General features: G+C 39.5%; 1 protein-coding gene across 3 annotated transcripts in view; it reads left to right on the forward strand.

Annotated features, from left to right (window-relative positions):
• The window catches only part of loxl2b (lysyl oxidase-like 2b), a 50,182-nt gene that overhangs the window by 12,103 nt on the left and 15,248 nt on the right, over window positions 1–22,831 (forward strand). For all 3 annotated transcript variants that reach the window (XM_044196074.1, XM_044196072.1, XM_044196073.1), the window contains exons 4-5: window positions 13,775–13,986; window positions 19,267–19,483. In XM_044196074.1, the coding sequence (XP_044052009.1) occupies window positions 13,775–13,986; window positions 19,267–19,483 (429 nt within the window). The remainder of the gene's footprint in view (window positions 1–13,774; window positions 13,987–19,266; window positions 19,484–22,831) is intronic.

Here is a 22,831-nt window from a genome sequence, read left to right on the forward strand (position 1 = left end):
TCCAGAGGACATTAAAAAGTGCTGAACACGATTGTTGTTACCACGGTTTGAGACTCATGAAGTTATTGAAGTCGGGTCCGTGTATCATCCGTTTATGTTCATGTTGTGGGTTTCTGACTTCTGCTGCTGCTCTACTCTGCGCTGAAAGTGAGCTCTGCATGTAGCCTACCTCTCAAGACCTTGCAGAGCGAAAAAGTGGAATTTTAAAGATTTGTGAGCAGATTTAGTGTTTATGACAGATATTAACCTTTACTATCCTACCACCAGTGATGACAGACAGCATGTAGCCTGCATGATAATCATATAGGCATTATTAGACCAGAAATACACACATTAGACAGTTTGATGTCTGTCATCACTGATGAACCCGAACACTTCCGTTGTCGTTTTGTGTATTTGCAGAGCGTCTGTGTATTTGGTTGTGTTTTGTGTCTTTGCCGCGTGTTTTCTAAATGCTGGTTGTGTTGTCAAATTAATGGAGATGTTTTCTTAATGTGCTTGTGTTTTGTCTATTTGCATGTGTTTTCTTAAGTTGCATAGCGTTGTTTTCAGTCCCACGCGGAGAAGTGTGAATTTCACGCTAGTTCAGTGGGTTTCCTCAGCTTCATCATCGAAAGTGGGCAGGTCAAGACGGATCCAGAAAAGATCAAAGCAGTGATGGATTGGCCGACTCCTGCTAACCGCAAGCAACTACAGCGTTTTTTGGGTTTTGCCAATTTCTACCGACGGTTCATCAGGGACTACAGTCAAGTGGCAGCACCCCTCACAAGACTTACCTCTACCAACACTCCTTTCACCTAGAACACAGAGGCCGACTCGGCTCTAGCCAGACTCAAGGGCCTATATACCTCAGCTCCCATCCTGATCCAACCCGATCCCTCACATCAGTACACAGTGGAAGTGGATGCCTTGGACATAGGGGTGGGAGCGGTTCTCTCCCAATGGGTACCGACCAGAAACTTGTGTGCCTTCTTCTCCCGTCGCCGTTCCCCGGCTGAGCAAAACTATGACGTTGGAAATAGGGAACTCCTGGTAGTCAAACTAGCATCGGAGGACTGGCAACACTGGCTGGAAGGAGCGGAACAATCATTCGTGGTATGGACGGATCATAAAAACCTCAAATACATCCAGACAGCCAAAAGGCTCAACTCCCGGCAAGCATGTTGGGCCCTGTTCTTCGGTCGCTTCAACTACACCCTCACTTACCGTCCCGGGTCCAAGAATATTAAGCCCGATGCTCTCTCTATTCTGCCCGACCCCAGTAAAATGTGCAGCCGTAGCGCTGCTAGGTAGAAGACACATCAAATTGTAACTGCATGGTAGGCTACAGACAGAATTAATTAAAATAAAACACAGCATGCAAGAGACAAATAATGGTTTATTTATGTATGTACATGTACACACCATGGCAGTGTTTTTATGGCCCCCAAAAAAAGAAACAAAATCGTCGAGCATTGGCAGCTAGATAGGCATTGTCGATAGATTCAATCCATCGTCAATTCTCAATTAAATTAATGGCCCAAGTCTACTTAAAAGGTGATGATACAGTATACAGTATGTCAATGTTGTGTTCACAACTTGTTTCCGCTGCCCCCAAGTGGCCAAAAAAATCAGTTATTGTAGGTTTAAAGTTTGAATCTACCCAGATCTTTAAAAGAGTAATGTCGTTTAGCATTGCACTCCTGTTACATTGTCAGACTCACAATGGCCAGTGGATGTAGCAGAACCAGTGATATTGTCTTTTTTATTCCATGCATTCATCTTCTACCTGGCGCCTACATTACCCACAATGCAACTAAATCGCTGACAGTTTGGTCGGAGATTAGGGTGTGTTATGTTAATGTCGGCTGGAGCCTCTAGCCTCAAGCAGAGATGAGGATACAGAGGTCTGGTAAGCTCACCTCTTTCTAACTCCACAAGTGACTTGAGGACATTTATCAGACTTCACAGTTCCCTTTGGAGCCACGAAAGATTTTATACATTTGTTCACATAGTACAGTAGTACATTGGTGGAGTTCCCTTTTAAAGCTGCACTGTGGGAGCGGATGCATCTAGCTGGTATCCTGCGCAGAGGTTTACAGACACAAACGGCAAAGATTATGATTCTCCAGAGAGCACGACTGGAGAGGTCTAGACGTCTTGAGTCAAGCTGGGATAGCCGCTGAAAAAAAAAAAAAAAAAAAATCTGACACAGCTTTTCCATTCACTAAAAAAAGTCACGTGGGCTCGGCGCATGCCACACAGCTGGGCCTGGCCTTATCGTCTGGAAGTGGTAATCTGGTGACTCACCCAGTCACTTTCTAGTGTGTTATGGCAGCCATGACGACATGTCGCTGGGGGTTTTGTGGTACAGGATGATTAGTAGGCTTTCAGAGTGCTTAGGAGAGTGCCTGTGTGTAGAGGCACCACTCCCTTCTCAGGTGTTAGTTGGTATTCTCAGAACAATGGCCAGCCAGTCAACCACAGAGGAAATACCCAGAGAGTGAGCTAAGAGGGAGTTGAAACATGAAGCCTTGCATGCACATGGCGCTGACCTCTGACATCTGTGCTCAGATTCCTCTCTGTGACTGCTTTGTCTTCTCACATTGTTGAAATAAAAGAAGTGTTGCATTTTGAGCATTAAGTTTTTTTACCGACTTGCAGAAAACAAACATCTCGTTCCATGAATCTATTCTTTTGTGGTCAGCATGGGTTTGCATGGACTCCAGTGACTGTATATTTAGCATTGTGTCTCAGTCAGCTGCATTGTAAACAACACAGATTGACACCCAGTCTTCAGTTTTGCGTCTCTGGAATATTTACCATCACATCTCTCCTGTGTTTATTTATATATTCCTGTCGTGCTTCAAGCCAGTCTGCTGCCTCGCCTCAACATTTCAGTTTATGCAGAAGTGGCTACAGAGAATGACTGAGGTCTGACCTGTGATCACGTGCATGCATTACATTCCATTTCAAACCAATTTCAACATGAAAAAATTCCAGGGTTTATGAAATGTGATGTTTGGCAGTGCCCTTTTCCACTCTGGTCCAGCAGGCTGCCTCATTTATCTAAATTATATGAACAGTGATGCAGTCAGATTTCTCAACCTGATTAATTCAAGTCAACACTCAGAAAGGGACAAAAACAGCAGTAAGAAATATCTGAGGAGCAGCCTGTGAAAGAGGGATATTCTTAGTCATTTGACTTTATGGGGAAATGCCAGCGGATTTGGAGACTATACACAATGGAGCAATATAGAAATGTCTGTCAGCAGTGAAGAAAAACTGGAGCGATGTAATTAGGGCTGAGTATTGTAATTGTTGTGGCCATTTTCGGTGCAATTATAAGTCATCAAAAGCTTTTGAAAAGACACGGAAAAATGGTTTAGAATGTTGGACTCTTACAGTCTTTTCTCACAAACAGGTCTGGTGTGATTTATAAAGACATCTGCACAGTGAAATACATTACTAACTATTTCCACTGCGGAACGCGTCCCAGTCACTTTTCAAAATCCTATTTTCTTCTGTTATTGTCCAGGTGCTGTAGTCCTGATGAGTCGATTAATTGATTAGAACATTTATTTATAGAAAATTATTTTGATAATCAAGTAATTTTTTTAAGCAAAAATGCCAAATACCCAGCATCTCATCTACATGGATGTTCTTGTCTTTTTCTTAAGTCATAGTAAGCTGAATATCTTTAGGTTTTGAAGTGTTGATTGGATAAAAGAAGCAATTTGATGACATCACCTTGGGCTGTAAGAAAACCGCAATGGCATCATCATCATTTTCTGATATTTCATAATCGAAATGATAAATTGATTAACTGAGAAAATTATGAGCAGATTAATTGATAATGAAACTAATTGTTAGTTGCAGCCCTATATATGAGATCAGAGTTACCGTCAGTTATTACTGTGCACTCATAGCCATATTATATTGTTATCGGATTTTTCAAAACTTTTTTAAAATATCGATATTCATATTGGCCTAAGTTCAGCTCACACAGATTAAAATGAACTAGTTCACGTTCATTTCTTCCGTTTTTTTCCTTTACAAAATGCTGTGAGTTTGTCTTGGGTAGAGGAACTTTGCGGCTGTTGGCTTGTGGTCTTACCCTTTAATGATTTCTTATGATCATCATTAACTCGCAGATATTTCCCAAGACTGGTCGGATGCTTCAGCTCGATGTGTCGTTTCAAAAAAGTGTGACGCATCAGATTCTGTGACCCAAAACAACCACATGCCGGGTGCCATAAAACACGGTGCGTGAGCGTCATTTAACTCTCGCGGGAGTGAGAGACGCTCACGTACACGTTCATTAGTTCACCGTTCACCAAAAACATGAGTGTGTTCAGTGATCCGCGCTCTTTTGGCAGTTCATGCACTGACAGTTAATGTCAGGGTTAGTGAGCAGCGGCCAGTTCTTGGTGTACTTTTTTTGCCCTGTGTTTTGCCTTTCAGGCTACATACAGGCTTTCATAACATCTGACCCACCCTCTTTTGCATTGTTTTGGAATAAAAACATTAAAGTGGCACTAATTAATATTTTTTATATGAACAATGGTTCAAATTACTATGTAATTTGAAAGTGGTCGCTCGTAGTGTTGAACCCACAGAGAACAACTCTGCACTTCCCTTTTACAAATAGCTTACCTCTGGCACGCACCTATACTACTTTGATTCACTCTCACTGCTTTTATCAACCTCATTTCAAAATTCAGCAGGCGGCTGTTTAAGCTCTTATAAACCCACTGTACACTACAGTGCCTGCCCATCATCAAACGGGAGACAGATGAAGTTAGCGACTAGCTGGTGAACATAGTGGAACATTTAGCAGCTAAAGAGCCAGATATATCCCTCAGGAATTAGTGGAGACCAAAACAGAGCTAAAATGAGAGTTAATATTGGACTTACATTCACCAGAAGTGGCCAGAAACATGACCCCAAATGAATGCTAATGTCTAATGTGTAAATATACAATTGTTTGCTAACACGTTACCTATGTCAATTTTTTAAGGTAATATTATGTCAGTATTGTGTTTACAGCTTGTTGCGATGTCCCTAAGTGGCCAAAAATAATCAGTTATTGCACGTTTAATTCTTTTAATAAAGGGGACAATGTGTAATTTTATTATTCTGATAAAAGGACACTAAAACAGAACATCAGTAAATCAAAAATAGGTCTTAAATGAATGAAAAACCTTCACTGAAAGCCAGCACAACGTAATCGTAGCTCATGAAAAATTTGGACAGTGGAATCTCAGTGATAACAGATGCCTATAGGCCACATCCCATGCTGCCTTACTCAGTTTACCTCTGTTAGTCTGCTCTCTTGTTCTGACAAATCTTCTGTGGGTGTCATGCTAGAACAGGTAGCGATGAGATCTGACTGTGGGAGATTAATAGAACCAAAGCTCTCCTCTCTATTTGCATTTTCATCTGTATTTCTTTTCTTCTTTTACTGCAGCTTTTCTCTCCTTGTCCTCCCTTCCTCTCTTTCTCTGCTGCTCCCTCTCCCTTAAGTAGATTACAAGCAGCCATGAAGTCACCCCAAGCAGAGTTTACAATTCCCATTTTCTTCTCTTTAGTCATGTTTTCCCTCTGAGGCCTTAATGTCAAATCTTCCACTTGCCTCCCTGTAAACCTCCAACCATGTCATGGTAGGGTGCCATGAATTGCCTAGTCACCCCCTCAGCACGTTTGTACTATGAACTTGGATTAACGCATGGCTGCCGTTTGTGTCACAATCTTAAAATGGTTTTATCTATTCAATTTATTTCACATAGCTGGTCGATGTTTCTGCAGCAATGTAAAAGTTTTTGCCCCGAGGCATCACATTCCCACTGTGGAACGGAGGCGCAGGCGCATGTTTAGCCTCTGGAGACTTAAAATGAAGCTCTCAATGTGACATGAGTGAAGGATCTCACTCGGGGAAGAGCTTCCTTTCACAGACAATGTGATTTATTTATGTTAAAGTAAGAAACATGAATTTTTTTACTATGTTCAGGCATTAAGAATCCAGTCTGTTCTTTGATGCTGACAAACATCCATCACTGTCAGAGGAAGTAATGATTGTTCTGACTGTTTTTATGTTTTTCTAGTCATGTGCAGAACAGATTTGTCATATTTAATCGGCCGTGTTGTTGAAGAGGAATGCAGTGTTGTCATTTGTCTGCTAGTTTTCTTTTTGGCTCTTCTCCACAGCTGTTCTTCTTTTCTTTTCTCTGTCACAATTTGTAACATGTGTCACATATGTCCTGACAGAAAAATACACTTGTTATCCGACCAGTGTATACAATTTAAATCATATTTAAAAGTAAGCATCAAAGTCCATTCTTGACCTTGGAAATAGTAGTTCGACGACACATTCCCGACTCAAGGTCCAGTTACTGGCTTTTTATGGAGCTTTCAAACATAACATCGGTTGTCATGAAGACCAGACAAACCAGAGAACTGAACAAATTCCATCTGCTGATGAAGATCATGTGATGTGGTTATAAGTTCTGGAAAGAAAAAAGCTGGTAAGTGGACCTTGAGTTGGGAATTTGTTTTTTGCCATGCTAGCGTGGATCTGAGTATGGTAAAGTCTCAGTCAGTTTGTCCCCCTCTTTGGTCCAGAATGAAATATATCAACAACTATTGTACGGATTACATTCATGTTCCCCAGAGGATGAACCCTAATTACTTGACTTTTCTTCTTGCGCCACCATGAAACAAACCTAGCAAATCCCCAGATTACTTTCAATGGCAACATTTTTTAATGTGATGAATTCCATGACATTTGTGGTTTTGAGTGTAACGTTTCGTCAACTGTTTCGTCGGATGATTGCCATGAAATTTGGAACAGACACTCATGTCCCCCTCGGGATGAATTGTAATAAGTTATGTGATACTACTTTTCATTTTGCTCAAACATCAGGTCAAAATTGTAATTTAGAATTTTAATACTTGAATTATTACCTGCAAAACTGCTAATTAGCTAATGTTAGCATGCTAACAAGCTAAACTAAGATGGTGAACATGGTGATCACTCCTATGTTGAGATTTTGGAATATACACCTCACTGGATATGTCTAAAAAAGTGATTCAGGCTACTTGCCCAATTGAGATTTTTCAGATACTATATAATATGATCTATATGTGTTTACAAATATCAGGAATTACATTTGAAAGGACAAATACAACCACAGTGATACATTGCAAACAACTGCTACTTTGTGTATGAAGGTTTTGTTTTAGCAAATGGAACCCTGTTTTCATACCTCAGTGCCAACTGTGTGTGCACAAAGGTTTTGTGTTTGCACCAACAGAAAACCTTCCACATACAGATGGCTAATCTAACCTGCCATACCTGCGCATACAGTACAGAGGAGCAAATGAGAAAAACACAGCAGCAGTGTAGATTAATTTCTGAATATTGGTACATCTGTCTGAACGGCTGTTCTGTATTTAGTCGTTTGTCACCCTGTAAACTTTGTCAGCTCTAATAATAATTTATTTTGCTGTCAACAGACAACAATGCTAGAACTTTGACTTTGAAATACAAAATGAGCAGTACCACCAGCCAGATCCTTGTACCCTGAAAGCACTCCCAAGTGTGTCTTTATTTTCCACATGTTTTAATGTCACTTCAGCTTTAATGTCATATAAAAGCAGTTCATTTCCATTCAGTCATTGTCTTTGTAATGTATGCTCCAGTTTGGGGTTTGTCACGACTTTGTGGAACATCTGCTTTCAGTTTGTTAACAAAAGCTCTTTTAATGGATTCTGAAGGAGGAACTGCACACTGCGACACACCATTCTCTGCATTCTGTAAACACTATCTCCATAAACACATAATCCTCAATTTGTGTCGCAGCTGGTGGAATAATCAGATCTCAAGAAAGACTGGGTATTAATTAGACATGTTTTCATTTCTTGAAGTCCAGATAAGGACCTGTTGACAACACACGTACCTGAAAATGACTGCCGGCTCATTCAAATTCTCAGAAAGAGGCTTGCAACTAAACACCACATTGTATATGAACCCAGTGTCTTGGTATTCTGTTGTGAATATGAGGTGATTTCTGCTGGCAGAGAGAGTTGTTGAAGACCTCTATTGGAACCATGTGTTCCTAAGTTCCTTGCACTTTAGTTTTGCAAATGTAGACTTTACTCCGCTGTGAACTGTAGAGGAGTTATGTACCATGTAACTAAAAACTATGGCATATTCTGGGTTGGTGATCGTAGTGACAGACGGTCAAAAGTGGCTGGCTGGCTATGCATTTGTTATTTTCTTTCACATTAAATATTTTAAAACTTATACAAGTACATTATTGATTTAAATGAATAATACCTAGTGTAAAACATCAGATAGAAGCATATTATGCATACAGTACTCCTTACTCAGAAACATATTATGCATATGTGACTCGCAAGGGCAGCGAGAGGGGCCCCTCCCCCTTGGCGGCACCCCTGCCTGCCCTCCCTGCTACCCTTGTGTTCCACAGGGACAGATGGTCCACCTACTGTAGGATCTTCCTCCCGCTTATTTAACTATGATGTTATGAGGGTTAGTTCAAAAGAAATTCTTAATATGCAGTATATGGTGCAAGTTATTCCCCAACACTTCCATCATCAATCAATGGTAATAATAACAAATAGTGTTGATCTAATTTTATTAAAAACTTAATATAAAGCGTTTTCATGAAAGTGTATATTTGCAAGGGGAGAATAAGGGAATGATTATTGTGTAGGTTTGTCAATTTAATGATATTTGATTGATTCATTAATTTGTCTTTACTCTTTAATCAAGGATTACTTCACTCTTTAGCAGCCTTAAGAAATAGTGGCAACTCTCCTGCTTTGATGTGATTCATAGCTTGTTTCCCTGCCGTAGTTTTCTTTATATTTAATAGGTCTTGTAGTCCTTAGACAAGCAGGCATTAAATCACTTCAGTAAGTGCCTGTTGCAATCATGGCAGCATGTTTTGGTCAAATAGTCTGTATGCTGAGACTCATTTATGTGTGTTTTTAGTTAATTACATTCAATGCAAAATATTCTCTTCTGGTTCCAATAAAGATCTTAATCTACCATCTTCTGATCACTGCTGTATAGTTATTTAGTATTCACAGACAAATATTATGTAATTCTCTTCTTTAAAGCTGCACTCATCAATATTTGTTTTATTAACAATAGATCCAATTACTGTGTTTAATGTAATTGTCTCTCGACTCTGCAACCCCTCAGCTATGGAGTGCTTTAGCTTTTTTTAGCCAGTTTAGCCCAACTACTACTTAGTATATTAAAGTTGCATAAATCATATTTTTTAATAGAAATATTTTTTTAACAATGGATGAAATGACTGTGTAGTGTGAAAGGGGTTGCTTGTATAGACAAGCGCACAGAGAATTATCACTCAACCCCTGCAATTGCCCTCAGCTCTCTGTAAACTACTTGCCCAGCACCAAAAGGTAGACGGACAAAGTTAGCAACTAGCTGGTGAAGAGAAAATGTAGCACCTAAAGAGCAAGATATTTTTCTCAGAAGTTGGAGGCCAAAACAGAGCTAAAAGGAGAGTGAATATTGGACAGAATAAATGCAAATGAATGCTAATGTTGCTCTGTGTCTGCTGGATGTGTAAATAGACACATTAGCAAACATAAGATACTATAAGATAACATATACTGTAAGATGTTCAGCTGTTCTTCTGCCATCAGTTGGTCAAAGTATCAATGAATGCTGTAAGTGTAACTACAAACAGTGCTACTACTACTTTGGTCATAAGATTCAAAATAGATTCCTACAGAACCACTGTTTCCTTTCCAATTCAATTTAAAGGGCTCTATTGGCATGAAAGTTTAAAGAACAATGTTGCTAAAGCATCAAAACATAATTTGTCCAAATATATACAATAACTGTAATATGAACATTAACACATGTATTTGTATGTGTGTGTGTGTGTGTGTGTGTGTGTCTGTGTGTGTGTGTGTGTGTGTGTGTGTGTGTGTGATGAATGGTTTATGTTTAGGGAAGGATAAAGGGGTACAGTAGCCATATTGAAATGAATCCCACGTTAACAGTAATGTTATGGATCATATGTAGGAACAGAGTAATGCACTCAGTAGCCATCTCCCCAATTACATTTCAACAGATCATATCACACTGTGTGTGTGTGCATGCGTGCGGGCGTGCATGTGAATGCATACGTGTGCTGTGTGTGTCTAGGTCATTCACTGTCCCTCAGGTTGTGGCATGTTGATACATGTTGGGCAGCAAGATCTGCCCTGTCTCCTGGAGTATTTTTGATTTTAAGAGCTCATTAAGCTCTTTGAAATCTGAAATGACAGATGTGAACTAAAGTAAATGTTCCTTACTTCACTGAATGTTTTACATTGTAGGAGGAACAGCTGCAGTGTTTTAGTAAAGAATGGTTTGCCTCTTGTACCTGTGGCTTCTTTCCTACATATGGAAGTTCAGTAAAGTTTAGTGACAGAGATTACATGACCGAGTGTAGTGGTATTCCAAATTGAGGAATTAAGGCTCGAAGCAATAAAATGAAATAGAAAAATGTGTATTACAACCTTGAAGTAGCCTCTGTGAATCAGAGCTGAGTTGTAACAGATTGAGGCCCCTTCACCTCTCCCACTAATGGCTTTTCCATGTGTGCCACTTTTCCTCCTGGACAAGCAAAGACTCAGAAAAGGCCCCCTTCACCAGAGTGTGCCGAAACAAGACACACATGTTAGAAATCTCTTCTTTTCTACCCTCAAATGGCCGATGGTGTCTGCAAACAGACACGTGAGGACCATCTGATCCCTAAACAGGAAATTAATTAACGTGAACCAACCAAGGAACAAGATGGGTCTCTTATTTGCTGACCTCAAAACAAATAAAATAAATAGCTGTTTTTTTTTTAATCTTATACAAGTTCTCTTATATGCACCAACAAGGGTTTGGCATGGATCAGTCTCTTAGAGCATTTTGTTTCTGCATTTATCAGACATTCAATATCGATATTACAAGCATGTCGGTAGCAATCTTTGTCAGTGTCCTGTTTGTTTAAACAGTCTGGATTTCCTTGATAACCCGACTCACAACATTTGGCTCCAACCTGTTGTTTTGCACATCTGCCACTGAGTCATGTACTGTATATCCAATAAATCCAGACAAGGTCACCATCACCACATTTCCAGTCATTATCATGTTCCATGATTTCAGCCTTTATACAGTTTGGTATCCTCTGCAGTCCAGACCTTGGTGCCTCTGACCAGAATGATTAATGTGGTTATCTTTGGGAGAAAATAGCAGAGGATAGAAAGACTGATGATTTGTAGTTTTCACTCTGGTGGCATCAGCCCTTCCCTGGAGGCCAATTTAGGAAAGCCTCTCATTTTTGGATGTCTAGGTTCTTCTAGGCTGTATACGTGAGGAGTCTGTACCAGCCCCCAGCAACACTGAGCTTCTCTCTGTCACGTAGCACAAGAATGTGGGTTTGGTCTATGGGAGAGGAAAATATTTATTTAATCCCTGCAAAAAGTCCAAGAGGAAAGGCTCTGAGCTAATTTTTGACAGCCTAACACTGCATGTGAGCTAACAGGCCACTAACTGAGTTTTGCTTAGATGCTCAGAGGACTCTCTTCCATCCTTCCATTTTTAAATCAATCATTCTTGACTGGTCTATCAAAGTTACAAACTAAGATAGAAAACTGTTGAATTGGTCAACGTACCTAATCAAAAATATAGACACTAAAATCATCCATGTGTCTCTAGTAGACTGATGATAACATTTTATACGTATTTACAGTTGCAGTGCAAGTAGACTCCTTGCTAACATTCTAGCCATGTGCACCACTGGATGAGACAGGTGCACACTTAGCATAGACCATGTTGGGTGACACAAGGCACCATGCTAACACTTAAGCACATGCTTGTAATTCACTGTAAGCCACTACTATTTTTCCAAATGTGAACTTGTAGCAGCTGAAATGTTAAATGCCAAACCCATGTAGCTGACTCTTGAATTTTTCTAAAGTAGATTTGTACAATTTATGCAAAGTAAAATATAACTAGACTTATAGTATATATACCTCCTACCCTGGACATGTAGTGGAGGTGGTGGATGATGGAAGATTTTGTACAATTAAAACAGCTTTAATTTAATTTTTTTGGCCACTTAGTGACAGCAGAATTTACAATCTGTAAACAGAACACTGATATAATATCACCTAAAGTTGTTATGGCGAACATGTTAGCAAATAGTTGCCTATATACACATCTAGCAGACTCAGAACAACATTAGCATTTATTTGGAGTCATGTTTCTGGCACCTAGCTAATGTAAGCCCAATATTCACTCTCTTTGTCACTCTTTTCTTCATCTCAACCAAGTCCAAATCTGGCTCTTTAGCAACTAGCTGTATGCATCATGTTTACCAACTAGTTGTTAACTTTTTGTCTGCTGTTTGATGCCGGAAAGGTAGTGTACAGTTATCAGAGCTTTTTTGATGGAAACAGCTGCTTTCTCCTGCAGGAAACAGGAATAATAACAGCAGTAAGAGTGAACCCAACAGTAAAGTTGTGGGCCGTAAAACCAAAACACTGAGCTGAAAGATGCTAAAAAGCCCAATTGAACTGAGGGGAAGTGCGCTCAAAGTTGAAATAATTTGAAGTTCGAGCGCAGTGCTCAGTGGCAGTTGATCCTGTGCGGGGGCCTTTAGTGATCATTCTGTTTAATTAAAGCCACTAAGTGCAGAATTTGAACATTACAGATTTTGGACGACAGGGATGGACACTTAGCCTGCACTATTTTTCATTTTCTACCAAGAAAAACATACATCATCAAAATAATTTGAAAAATGCCAAAATCACATAACAATTCTACACATAGTGGCTTTAAGGAAGTCATCATTTATCACTTAGTTAGTGTTGTGTATGTGTAGCATGGTATACAAGAGGGAACCCACTATAGGAACATGTGGAGGTTTCTGGTATTAACATTGCTCGAGCAACAGGGCTCGTGAAAGTAAAACCTTTAAGGACACAAACATAAAATAACTTCTGGTGTTCTGTCTGTGTAGTATGGGATTGTCCAAGGCCTGTACTGCTCAAGTCTGTGGTCGATGATGATGTAGACAAGAGGCGTCTGGAAAGAAATGACAGTTTCTTAATTGCTGCATACTGTATGTGTACTCACAATGCTGTGTTTGTGCATTTTTCCTTTACTGACTGCTTTACAGCGACACACTAAAATGTTTTACACGTGTTTCCATGGAAACCCTTTGATACCTTTGGTTTTTAAAGCCAAAACCAGTTGCAGGGCAGCCGGTCATGATGCATTAATAACGTGATTCACTGTAAAAATGTTTGCGCAACCTGGAGAAGATTTACAAGCAGCACACACAGAGCTGAGCAGCTGTGGTTGCAGTCTGGACGGGGGGTGAGGATCTTTAATTGCATGTTATGTAACACAGGAAATGCTGTATATGTATAGCCTGTTTACATCATATCAGATTGCAGAGGTCTGTCTAGCCAGAAAATGAAAACACAAGACTCTTTATAGCCCCTGTGCAAAATATATTTCTCAAATGAAAACACTTTGTCAATTATACAGAAATGGACCAAAACATTATTTAAATATGTGTGGAAATGAATTCCACATAAACACATGAAAAATTACATATCAGCAACATAAACAGGCATAATTTGTTGCTAGAAAAAAATGGTTTTATATTTTTTTATCTTATATTTTATATTCTGTGATTAAAGCAAGTTTGTTGACGAGTGTGCATATTTCTAAATTTTTTGTCCACAGAGCCTTGATATTCAAGTGGAGGACGTGCGCATACGAGCCATCCTGTCATCGTACCGTAAGCGGATCCCTGTAACAGAGGGCTACGTGGAGGTCAAGGATGGCGGTAAATGGAAGCAGATCTGTAACACCGAGTGGACCCAGCTGGACAGCAGAGTCATCTGTGGCATGTTTGGCTTCCCTGGGGAGAGGAAGTACAATGCCAGAGTCTACAAGTGAGTATTCCACTACTGTATTTGTGGTCCTAGGTAACTCAAAGAGCAGAGGAGGATTTAAGGTTTGATTAAGAAGTGGCCAGAAATAGTCAACTTTGTTTAACACACCCTCAAATTGGTAATTACATATTAACCAGTTACCCTCTGTGCCTGACATGGATGGACTGTACCTGAATCAGGATTTTGTATGTCAACTCTGAGACACGAGTTTAGGCCATTTAGTTTTTGGGGCGGTGGGTAAGTTCAGTATTTCAATGCGCTTCTGGCTCCTGCGTTTTCTTATCTATGGATATTTTTTCGTTTTTATAAATGTTCAATATTATTACTGATGTGTTTTCTTCAATATACTTTATCTATGATTATGAGAAATATATTTTTCACAGCCTCTGTTCAGTTGCAGTTGTTTGTGCTGATGTAAAACATCAATTGTAGACAATGATATAACTTCATTGGTTAAACAGGTGTCAGTTCATTTGCTACACCAGCTTTAAACAGAGATTAATACTAATCAGAGTAATGTGTGTGAAAGCTACTTTCTGTCCATCAGGTGAATGTAAGTCCAATATTCACTCTCCTTTTAGCTCCTGAGAAAAATATTTGGCTGCCTGATGTGGCTGAAAATGAGGCTGATGATAGCGGTGAGATTGAATCAATCAAGTTATGCAGCTTTAATATGCCAAGTAGTAGTTGGGCTAAATTGGCTAAAAGAAGCTAAAACACCAAAACAGCAAAATCACGGTGCATAAAACCAAAACAATGAGCTGAAAGATGTTAAAATGCTTTATAGCGCTGAGAGACACTGAAGAGTCAAGTTATAATTCTCTGGGGTTTCATCAATACGAGCGACACCTCACACATTTCTCATAGTCCTTTGATCCGTTGTTAATATCAAAAAAATATTATGTTATAATATGTAACATCCTTTCAACAGACATTTTGTGTTTTGGCTTAATATCTGTTGAAAGGATGTTAATTTTGTTTCTCTTGCGTATGTACTTGATTGTTAATTCAGTGAGATGAGCTGTTTTGTCTGTTGTGTTTATGTGGCTATAGTGTGTATAAATGTGTATGACTGTATGTGTGGTGGACCCCAGGAAGAATAGCCAATGCTTGTGCTGGTGCTAACTGGTATCCTAATAAGGAAAGAAAGAAAGAAAACTACGAGCGACACCTCACATATTACTCATAGTCCTTTGATCCGTATATAAAAATATTGATTAGTGAAGCTTTAAGACATTATCAACTAAAACAAAAAGTTCTTAACCTTAGATTTTGACCTGGGATCCCTCTTCAAGAACCCGGGGCTTTTGGGTGCTCTGGGGCTCAGATGTCTGGGACCCTGGGGTGGTTGCCTGCTTTGCATGTTTGGTAATCCAGTCTTGGTTAGCAGCCTGTCCTGTAAGGTCCTCATGTCAGTTTCACCCGACGTTTGAACTCTACTGAGGAATGTCTAGTTCCACAGTGGAAATTATCTGACTATGTTGTGGGTTACTTTCCCGACCTCAAGTTGACACTCAAAACATAAAGCTTCTTAGCCAGCTCATCAGGGCCCTGACGTAAATTAGTTTATCATAGTATGTGCTCTATTTTTTTTCCTTTTATCACCTTCTGTGCTGCCATCAGTAAACCAGCACTAGAACTTTCACAGACTGCTAGCACTATTAAGATGTTGCATGAATATGAACATTTAATGTATGATTTAATAATTTGACTGTCGCCTCTTTGTCAAAATAAACCTTTCATAAAAATAATCCTGGTTCAATTCACAGCTAAGTATACAACTGAACTCTTAAAAATATGGTCTTCTCCATACCTTCTAGCAGTCCAGCAGTGTATTAAATTCGTAAAAACTTCATGTTCAAATTCAAGCAAAGGTTTAATGATCAGAAATAGTCTGTTTGCTGTAATTTAGAAAGACTACCACCATAATGGGAGTTGGTGTTAAAGGGTTAAAATACATTGGAATAACTCAATATTGTACAACTTCCATTGTGTGGATCACATGCTTGACATCACAGGCCCTTATACATTGAAACCCAACCTGACTCCTGTGTATCCAACATCAGTACATTCCACAAAGCTGTCGTAATGTGTGAGCGACTGCTGAGGGATCTAAAGCTTGCTTACATGAGGAAGCTTGCAGCCAAATGGCCACAGGTTAATCATGGCGTACCATAAAACTTCCAGCACTCAAGTTAACCTTGAATTTACTGTCTGCTGGGCTGGCAGTTTCCTCTGCTTTAGGTAACCACAGCAGAGCACGACGGCTCCTTAACTTTCCATCTACGTGTCAGCCTGCTCCCGCTTCAGCCCCGTGAAACGTGCAGTGTGTTTTTACAGGCTGTCGCTTGAAACGGCGATGACACGGAGCCAAGAGCTGCCGCAGTTTCAAGTTTGTCTCTGTCCTAATGCTGCTGTGTAGCTTCTACTTTAGCTTTATCCGGAGAGAATGACGGATGTAAATTAAAATGTCTATGATATGGACGTAAGGAATTGGGTTCTCTGTAATGTTTGTGCAGTACAGTTTTCTAAGTTAGAGATTTTCAGTTTCAAGCCACAAAACTACAAGTATTCAGTGTTTTAACCCAGAATATGATATACAGGTGTTTAGACAGTAAAACTGATGATCGTGATAGTGATGATGTACTTCCATAAAGTTGGGAGACTTTTTTATTGTTATTTTTTTATACTTTATTGACTCAAAATACAAACAGAACAGGAAAAAAAGTCAACAATTCTGACAATAAATCAACAAACCAGTGAGTCATACCATTTCTAACCCCTTTCAAACCAGTATACAAATCAAAAGCAACCCTTTACCAATGCACCCCTCAATCAATATCAGTCATGAACACTATCACTCAATTTCACTGCACTTATCTTTTACAGCATGGTTTACATGCAATGTTAATATAGTAAAACAGCACTGAAAGAATAGGTTATTAGATAAGAATAGGTTATAAGAATATGATTATTAGCCTAAATCAGTTGGGAGACTTGTGAGAGACAAAAAAGACAGTCAAAGAGTCAAAATGAATAAGTTAGATTGCTCATTACATTATTTTTTGTTACTCAACCCAGCTCTGTCAAGGGTGCCTTTAAACAACTATACACACTGAGTCACACCTTTCACCTTCTATATTTGACACAGAAATAGAAAACAAGATGTTGCGGTTTAAAAAGCAGCCAACCTAGTTTGGAGGGATTTTCTGACCATCAACAGCTAGCTTAGCACCCGGTGACTGCATATAGTGTTCCAGAAGTCCAGTCCTCACATTGAAGTCACAACAAAACCAGGTGATTCCTGAATTTAGATTTTAGACCAGTTGCTAAAGTGAGCAAGCCAGCCAAGATGAAAAACAACAAGAAAACAAGACAACTTTGGATGTATTCCTCCTCTTTTGGCAGAGGCTATCTGCCTCCCCATACATCCAGCCGTTGCGCTAACTAACATGATATAAAGCCCCTCATCTAACTCCCGGTCAGACAGCATTACTAGAATTACTGGAATTAGTATGAATTACTGAATTTTTAATTGTAATCCCTTGCACTGCTCATTACTAAAATAAGTAATCACTGCTCTACACTATGGGTCAAGTTCCAAAACACTGCTACACTATGAAGTCTTTTGTCAAACTTCCCCTGCCTGGTAAATATTCCTGTTTTTTGCAACTAAGGTTTTCTGTAATACATTTGATGATTCAAGTAACACTCAAGTTATTTTCTCTCACTTGACAAAGCTCCTTCAGAGCCACAGAAGACATATACAACTGTTTTCACAGGCTGCGTAGTAGTGCCAAATAAATTGAGTTCCCCTTTATTTAAAGGCCCACATTGGTGCATTACCAGTAAGTAGAAAGTTGGTAGTGTAGAGTTGACATTGAAGTTTATTAAAAGTACTGAAAAAAAAAACTTGAGTATAAACGTGTAACCATATTTTAAGATAGGTTAAGAGATTTTGGTGAGAAGTCAACTTTCACAGCCTCAGGACCACCAGTTTATTCAATCATTGCTCCATTTGAACAGTACTGATATGCATCACGGCTGTTTTCAAATTGCATTTGAGGAGATAGCAGAGCCAGTCCTCTGGCAGTGGCTTGGAACATTAGCTTTGGATAGCTTCCAGTCTACAGCTTCCTACTTGCCAGCTCTCAAATGAAAAACAAATGCTGCCTGTCCCATTTTAATCCATTTATTCATGTACACCTCAGACATGAGACACAAGGATAGGACATGCCGTTCTGCAAATGAGGCTCATTAAATTCATAATATGGGCTCACCAATAAATGGAGAGGAAGAGATTAGTACCCCAGCAGCCCTGAAAGAGTGTCATTAGCCCCAGTTTGTTCAGGTTCATATGGAAGACTGTGAACTCTCCAGCTGTTAGCTAACCTTTCACTTTTGGTATTAATTATACAATATGCTAATGTCATCTTCCTTGTCCCCAGTCCTGTGAAGTGCCCTTGAGCAAGTTAATGAAATCCTATTTTCTCATCCACTCACAATGATGAAAAGTTGTATTAAAATGAATTGAGAAAATAGTACAGACATAACTATACATAAACCATAAATTAATCTTTTTAATCCACTACAAGCTGAACATCACACACACGATTGGCATATGGCCTTACAAGTTGTTATGCTAACATGTTAGCAAAGCAGTTGCCTTTTTAAACATCAAGCAGACATGGAGCAACATTAGCTTTGATTTGGAGTCGTATATCTGGTGACCTCACAACATCCAACTATCATTTTCTTTTTTTGCTCTGTCTTGGTCTCCTGAGGGAAATAGCTGGCTCTTTAGCAATTAATTGCTCCGCTATGTTCTCGAGCTAGCAGCTAACTTTGTCTGTCAGCTGTTTGATGCTGGGCAGGTTGCATACATCCGTTTTATTAGAGCTTTTTTGCCAAAACAGCTGCCTGCTGTAGCTGGAAACGAGGATAAAATGGATTAGACTGAACCCACCATTAAAGTTGCAGGCCGTAAAACCAAAAAAATTAGCTAGTAGAACTGCAGAGTCGGATGATAAGTCTCTGTGGATTCATCACTACTAGCGACATCTCACACATTACACATGGTCATTTGACCCATTGTTCATATGAAAATAATGATTAGTGCAGCTTCAACTTGTAGCTTCTTTTTTTTTTGTTGCGAGTCCCATGGTAGTTGTCTCATTTTGAAAAAACACCTACTTGTCTGTTAGATATACCTAGTTGAAAACTGATAAGCTCTCATCCCCTCAAAGGCTTTATTAATCTCCTTCTCCTCCATCTGTCCAGGATGTTTGCTCGTCGGAGAAAGCCAACATACTGGGATTACTCTGTGAACTGCACTGGCAATGAAGCCCATTTGTCCAGCTGTAAACTGGGCCAGGCTACATCACTGAAGGCCAATGGGACCTGTGGTGGAGGGTTGCCTGTGGTGGTGAGCTGCGTGCCTGGCAGAGCCTTTGCCCCAACACCCATGTCAGGATTCAGGAAGGCCTTCCGACATGAGGTAAAGTCCCCATGGAAATTGCTCTGTATATACTATATGTGTTAGTTAATCACTGGATAAATTCGGACCTTTAGCCAAACAACTGAATTAAAATTATGAATGTCTGTTGTCATCATCTAGACTATTCTGAATCTAAAATACACACACCCAACTATTGATACTTTGTTGTTTTCCACAAATAATTAATCTGACTATTGTACTCCACTAATTAAGACTGGGGCCATTCCAGTTCTTATTCATACGTGAAAAAGAATTGAACCTTCAGTACACTCACATTTTAGAAAAATAACAAAGTGTCTTTAACAGGAAGTTGGTATTATCTTCTGTCAGTGTCAAATGAAATATGTGTGTGGATGGTGTCAGTAAACTGAAATGGTAAACAAAGCTGATAGGAAATAGCTGCACTGGTTCAGCTCAGTTCATTGGCTATAATGTAGAGGGAGGACGATTAAATGTTTTGGTTAGACATCGAGCCAACACTGACGTTTGGTACTCGGTGTCACTCTGTGCAAACTGCAGCTGGACATTTCTCATCAAAATGAATAATCATCATCTCGGGGTTTAAAAGATGACACGATGTAGTAAAATTCTTGGGACAGGGAAAGGAAAAACATGTATCTCCAGAAAGCAATGCCAATGTCAGCTAACTTTTATTCTTCTCAAATGTCCTTGAGCATGAAGCTAGGGCCCAGAGTCAGTAAAACTGCATCATTAGAGCTGTTTTTACACATTTAGTTGCTTGAAAAGTTTTTTGTTTTATTTTCACTAAGAAATTCAGGAAAATCAAGATATGGTGCAAAGAAGCCCTCCAAAAGAGCACCGTGCAGGCTGAAAGCTGAAAGCACAGATTGAGTTCATGAGTTGTAATTATTATTCGCAGAAGGTTGATTGCTCTGTTTTTTAAAGGTTTCTCAGACCTGAGATTCCAGGATGGAGAATGTGCTCTTTTTCTTTCCTTCTGACCTGTTTGCCAAAATGAGTTTGTGCTGCAGCAGTGGCAGCTGAAGGGACTTACTCTTCAAGTAAAGCCTTACCATCACATTTGAAATGATCTCAAACGTGCTACAGTTATTTGGGGATTTGGTGTTGGTGTGTCAGCTATTTTTTACATGTAAATGAATACACTATATGGCCAAATGTATGTGGACACCAGCATACTGTTGTGGTCTGGGGATGTTGAAAAAAAGGTTGTCAGCACTGAGTTTATTAGAGACACAGCGTTTCGGTGTTTCAGCCTTTTGTCCACATTATTTCATTTTCCTATGCAGCTTCACCAGGTGTGTGTGCATTAAATAACTGTTTGGTTCTGGGGAAGTTGGTCATGCTTTGGGCAAGAAACCTTATTACAAGAAGGAAGGCATGGTATTTTAAACAGTGGTATGCTTCCAACTTTGTGCCAACAGTTTGAGGAAGGCCTGTTTCAACATGACAGTGCCAGCAAGCAAAGCCAGGTCTGTAAAGAAATGGTTGGAACACACCTTTGTAATGAACTGGAACGCCGCCTGCGAACCAGGCCTTATCGCCCAACATCAGTGTTGGACCACACTAATGCTCTTGTGGCTGAATGCGAGCAAATCCCTGCAGCCTGGTTCCAAAATCTGGTGGAAAGCCAGAAGAGTGGAGGCTGTTATAGGAGCAGATAAATGCCCATGATTTTGGAATGACCAGTCACATGTGGGTGTAATGCCTGGGTGTCCACACTTTCGACCATATAGTGTATGTGTGCAAACATTTACATATGCATGACTGTGCAAGGCTCAAAGAGACAGAAGCTTTTTGTTTGCACAACCCTAAGTCTTTGCTTGACTCCTTACTGGCTCCACTGGTGCTGTTCTTTTCCTGATTCTGACCTTTGACTTCCCCAGTGGGTAAAAGAGGGAATTTTTCTCACTCACACCCATAGAGTAAAAAGGTCTTAAGGTTTCAGGGGTCATGAAATTTACTCACTCTGTAAACAACCACACCAACTTTAAATTTACAGCACCACTAAGCTGACATGAATTTCTCTCTGTGTGACTCCATCCACATTCTAATGTGAGGTTCGAGCTTGCCTGCTCTCTGTCACGTTCCACAGCTGAGTGCCGGGATGGGAGTGGCGTGCCTGTCATTACATCTCAAATCTTCCAACACACTCAGCAAGTCTGACTAAAAAGGAATTTTATCCTAAAACCAGATATTTAGCATTATAAGAAATCAAGGCTGACACCTCCTGTCTGTTAAAACTACCTGCTAGCTGACGTGAAAGTACATTAAAGGCTACACATTGATACACATTAAATACAATATACCCTTCAGATTATACTGGCTTGTTATTTTCTCTCACTTACATTACATTTACCTTGCTGAATCTTGATATTCCTCATATTCAGTATGTTTTTGGTGTATTTTCTTTTCACATCTATTACATTTATTAACATTAGGATGGCAACTAAAGATTATTTTCAGTATCTGTTGATCTGTCCATTATTTGATTTTTATGAATCGATTCATTATTTAGTCTATAATGTAAGTAAAACATTATTGACATAGCACTTTTCAAAACCAGGATTACAAAATGCTTCAGAGTAACAAATGAAAGAATATAAGTACAAAAAAGGAGAAATCCTAAGAATGAATTGGGGCAAGGAAGCAGAAAAATGGAGATATTGAATCATTGAGCAGAGCTTTCGAACCTGGGGCCTGTTTCACCAAATTTGCAACATGAAAGCTGCGATTTGCAACAGATTAGATTATTTTCTCTTCTTCCTTTTGGCATGTTTTGCTAATCGAAACAAACACATACTCACAACCAATGCATGAGCATGCGAGAGCTCTGTAGGACACACAAATGTATCAGTAATCATTTTTGAAACATAATCGTGCCACCATTTGCAATCTGTTGTAAGCACTGCTTATACATTGCATTTGTGAAACGGAGCCGAGGACAGCAAAAGCTTGGTAACCACAACTCTTGAATTTTGACCAGTGCACAATCAGAAGACCCTGTCCTGGTGACCTGAGAGATCTATTGGGCCTGGAGCCAAGTTGTTTAAGGCTTTGAGAGTAATTAGAAGGGTTTTGAATTCAACCCTAAACAGGAAGCCAGGGATGTAGCAAAGCCAGCAACGGGGAACTCTGCACAGTTAGGTTTTCAGTACTTATTAAATATTTTCTCAAAGCATAGTAATGCTTTTGAAATTAACCATCTTTGTGAAATACTGACTGAATGACTGAATACTTTTTTTTAACATTCATGGATGTAGACAACTGGAGTAGCCCACACATTAAGACTTCTGGGCTTTACTTTGTGAATACAAATAGTGGTAAGTCCGATTAAACTAAGCTACTAATGTGTTCACTTGTAAAATT

This window comes from Siniperca chuatsi, linkage group LG5 (assembly GCF_020085105.1).
Source record: "Siniperca chuatsi isolate FFG_IHB_CAS linkage group LG5, ASM2008510v1, whole genome shotgun sequence".
Classification (NCBI taxonomy): domain Eukaryota; kingdom Metazoa; phylum Chordata; class Actinopteri; order Centrarchiformes; family Sinipercidae; genus Siniperca; species Siniperca chuatsi.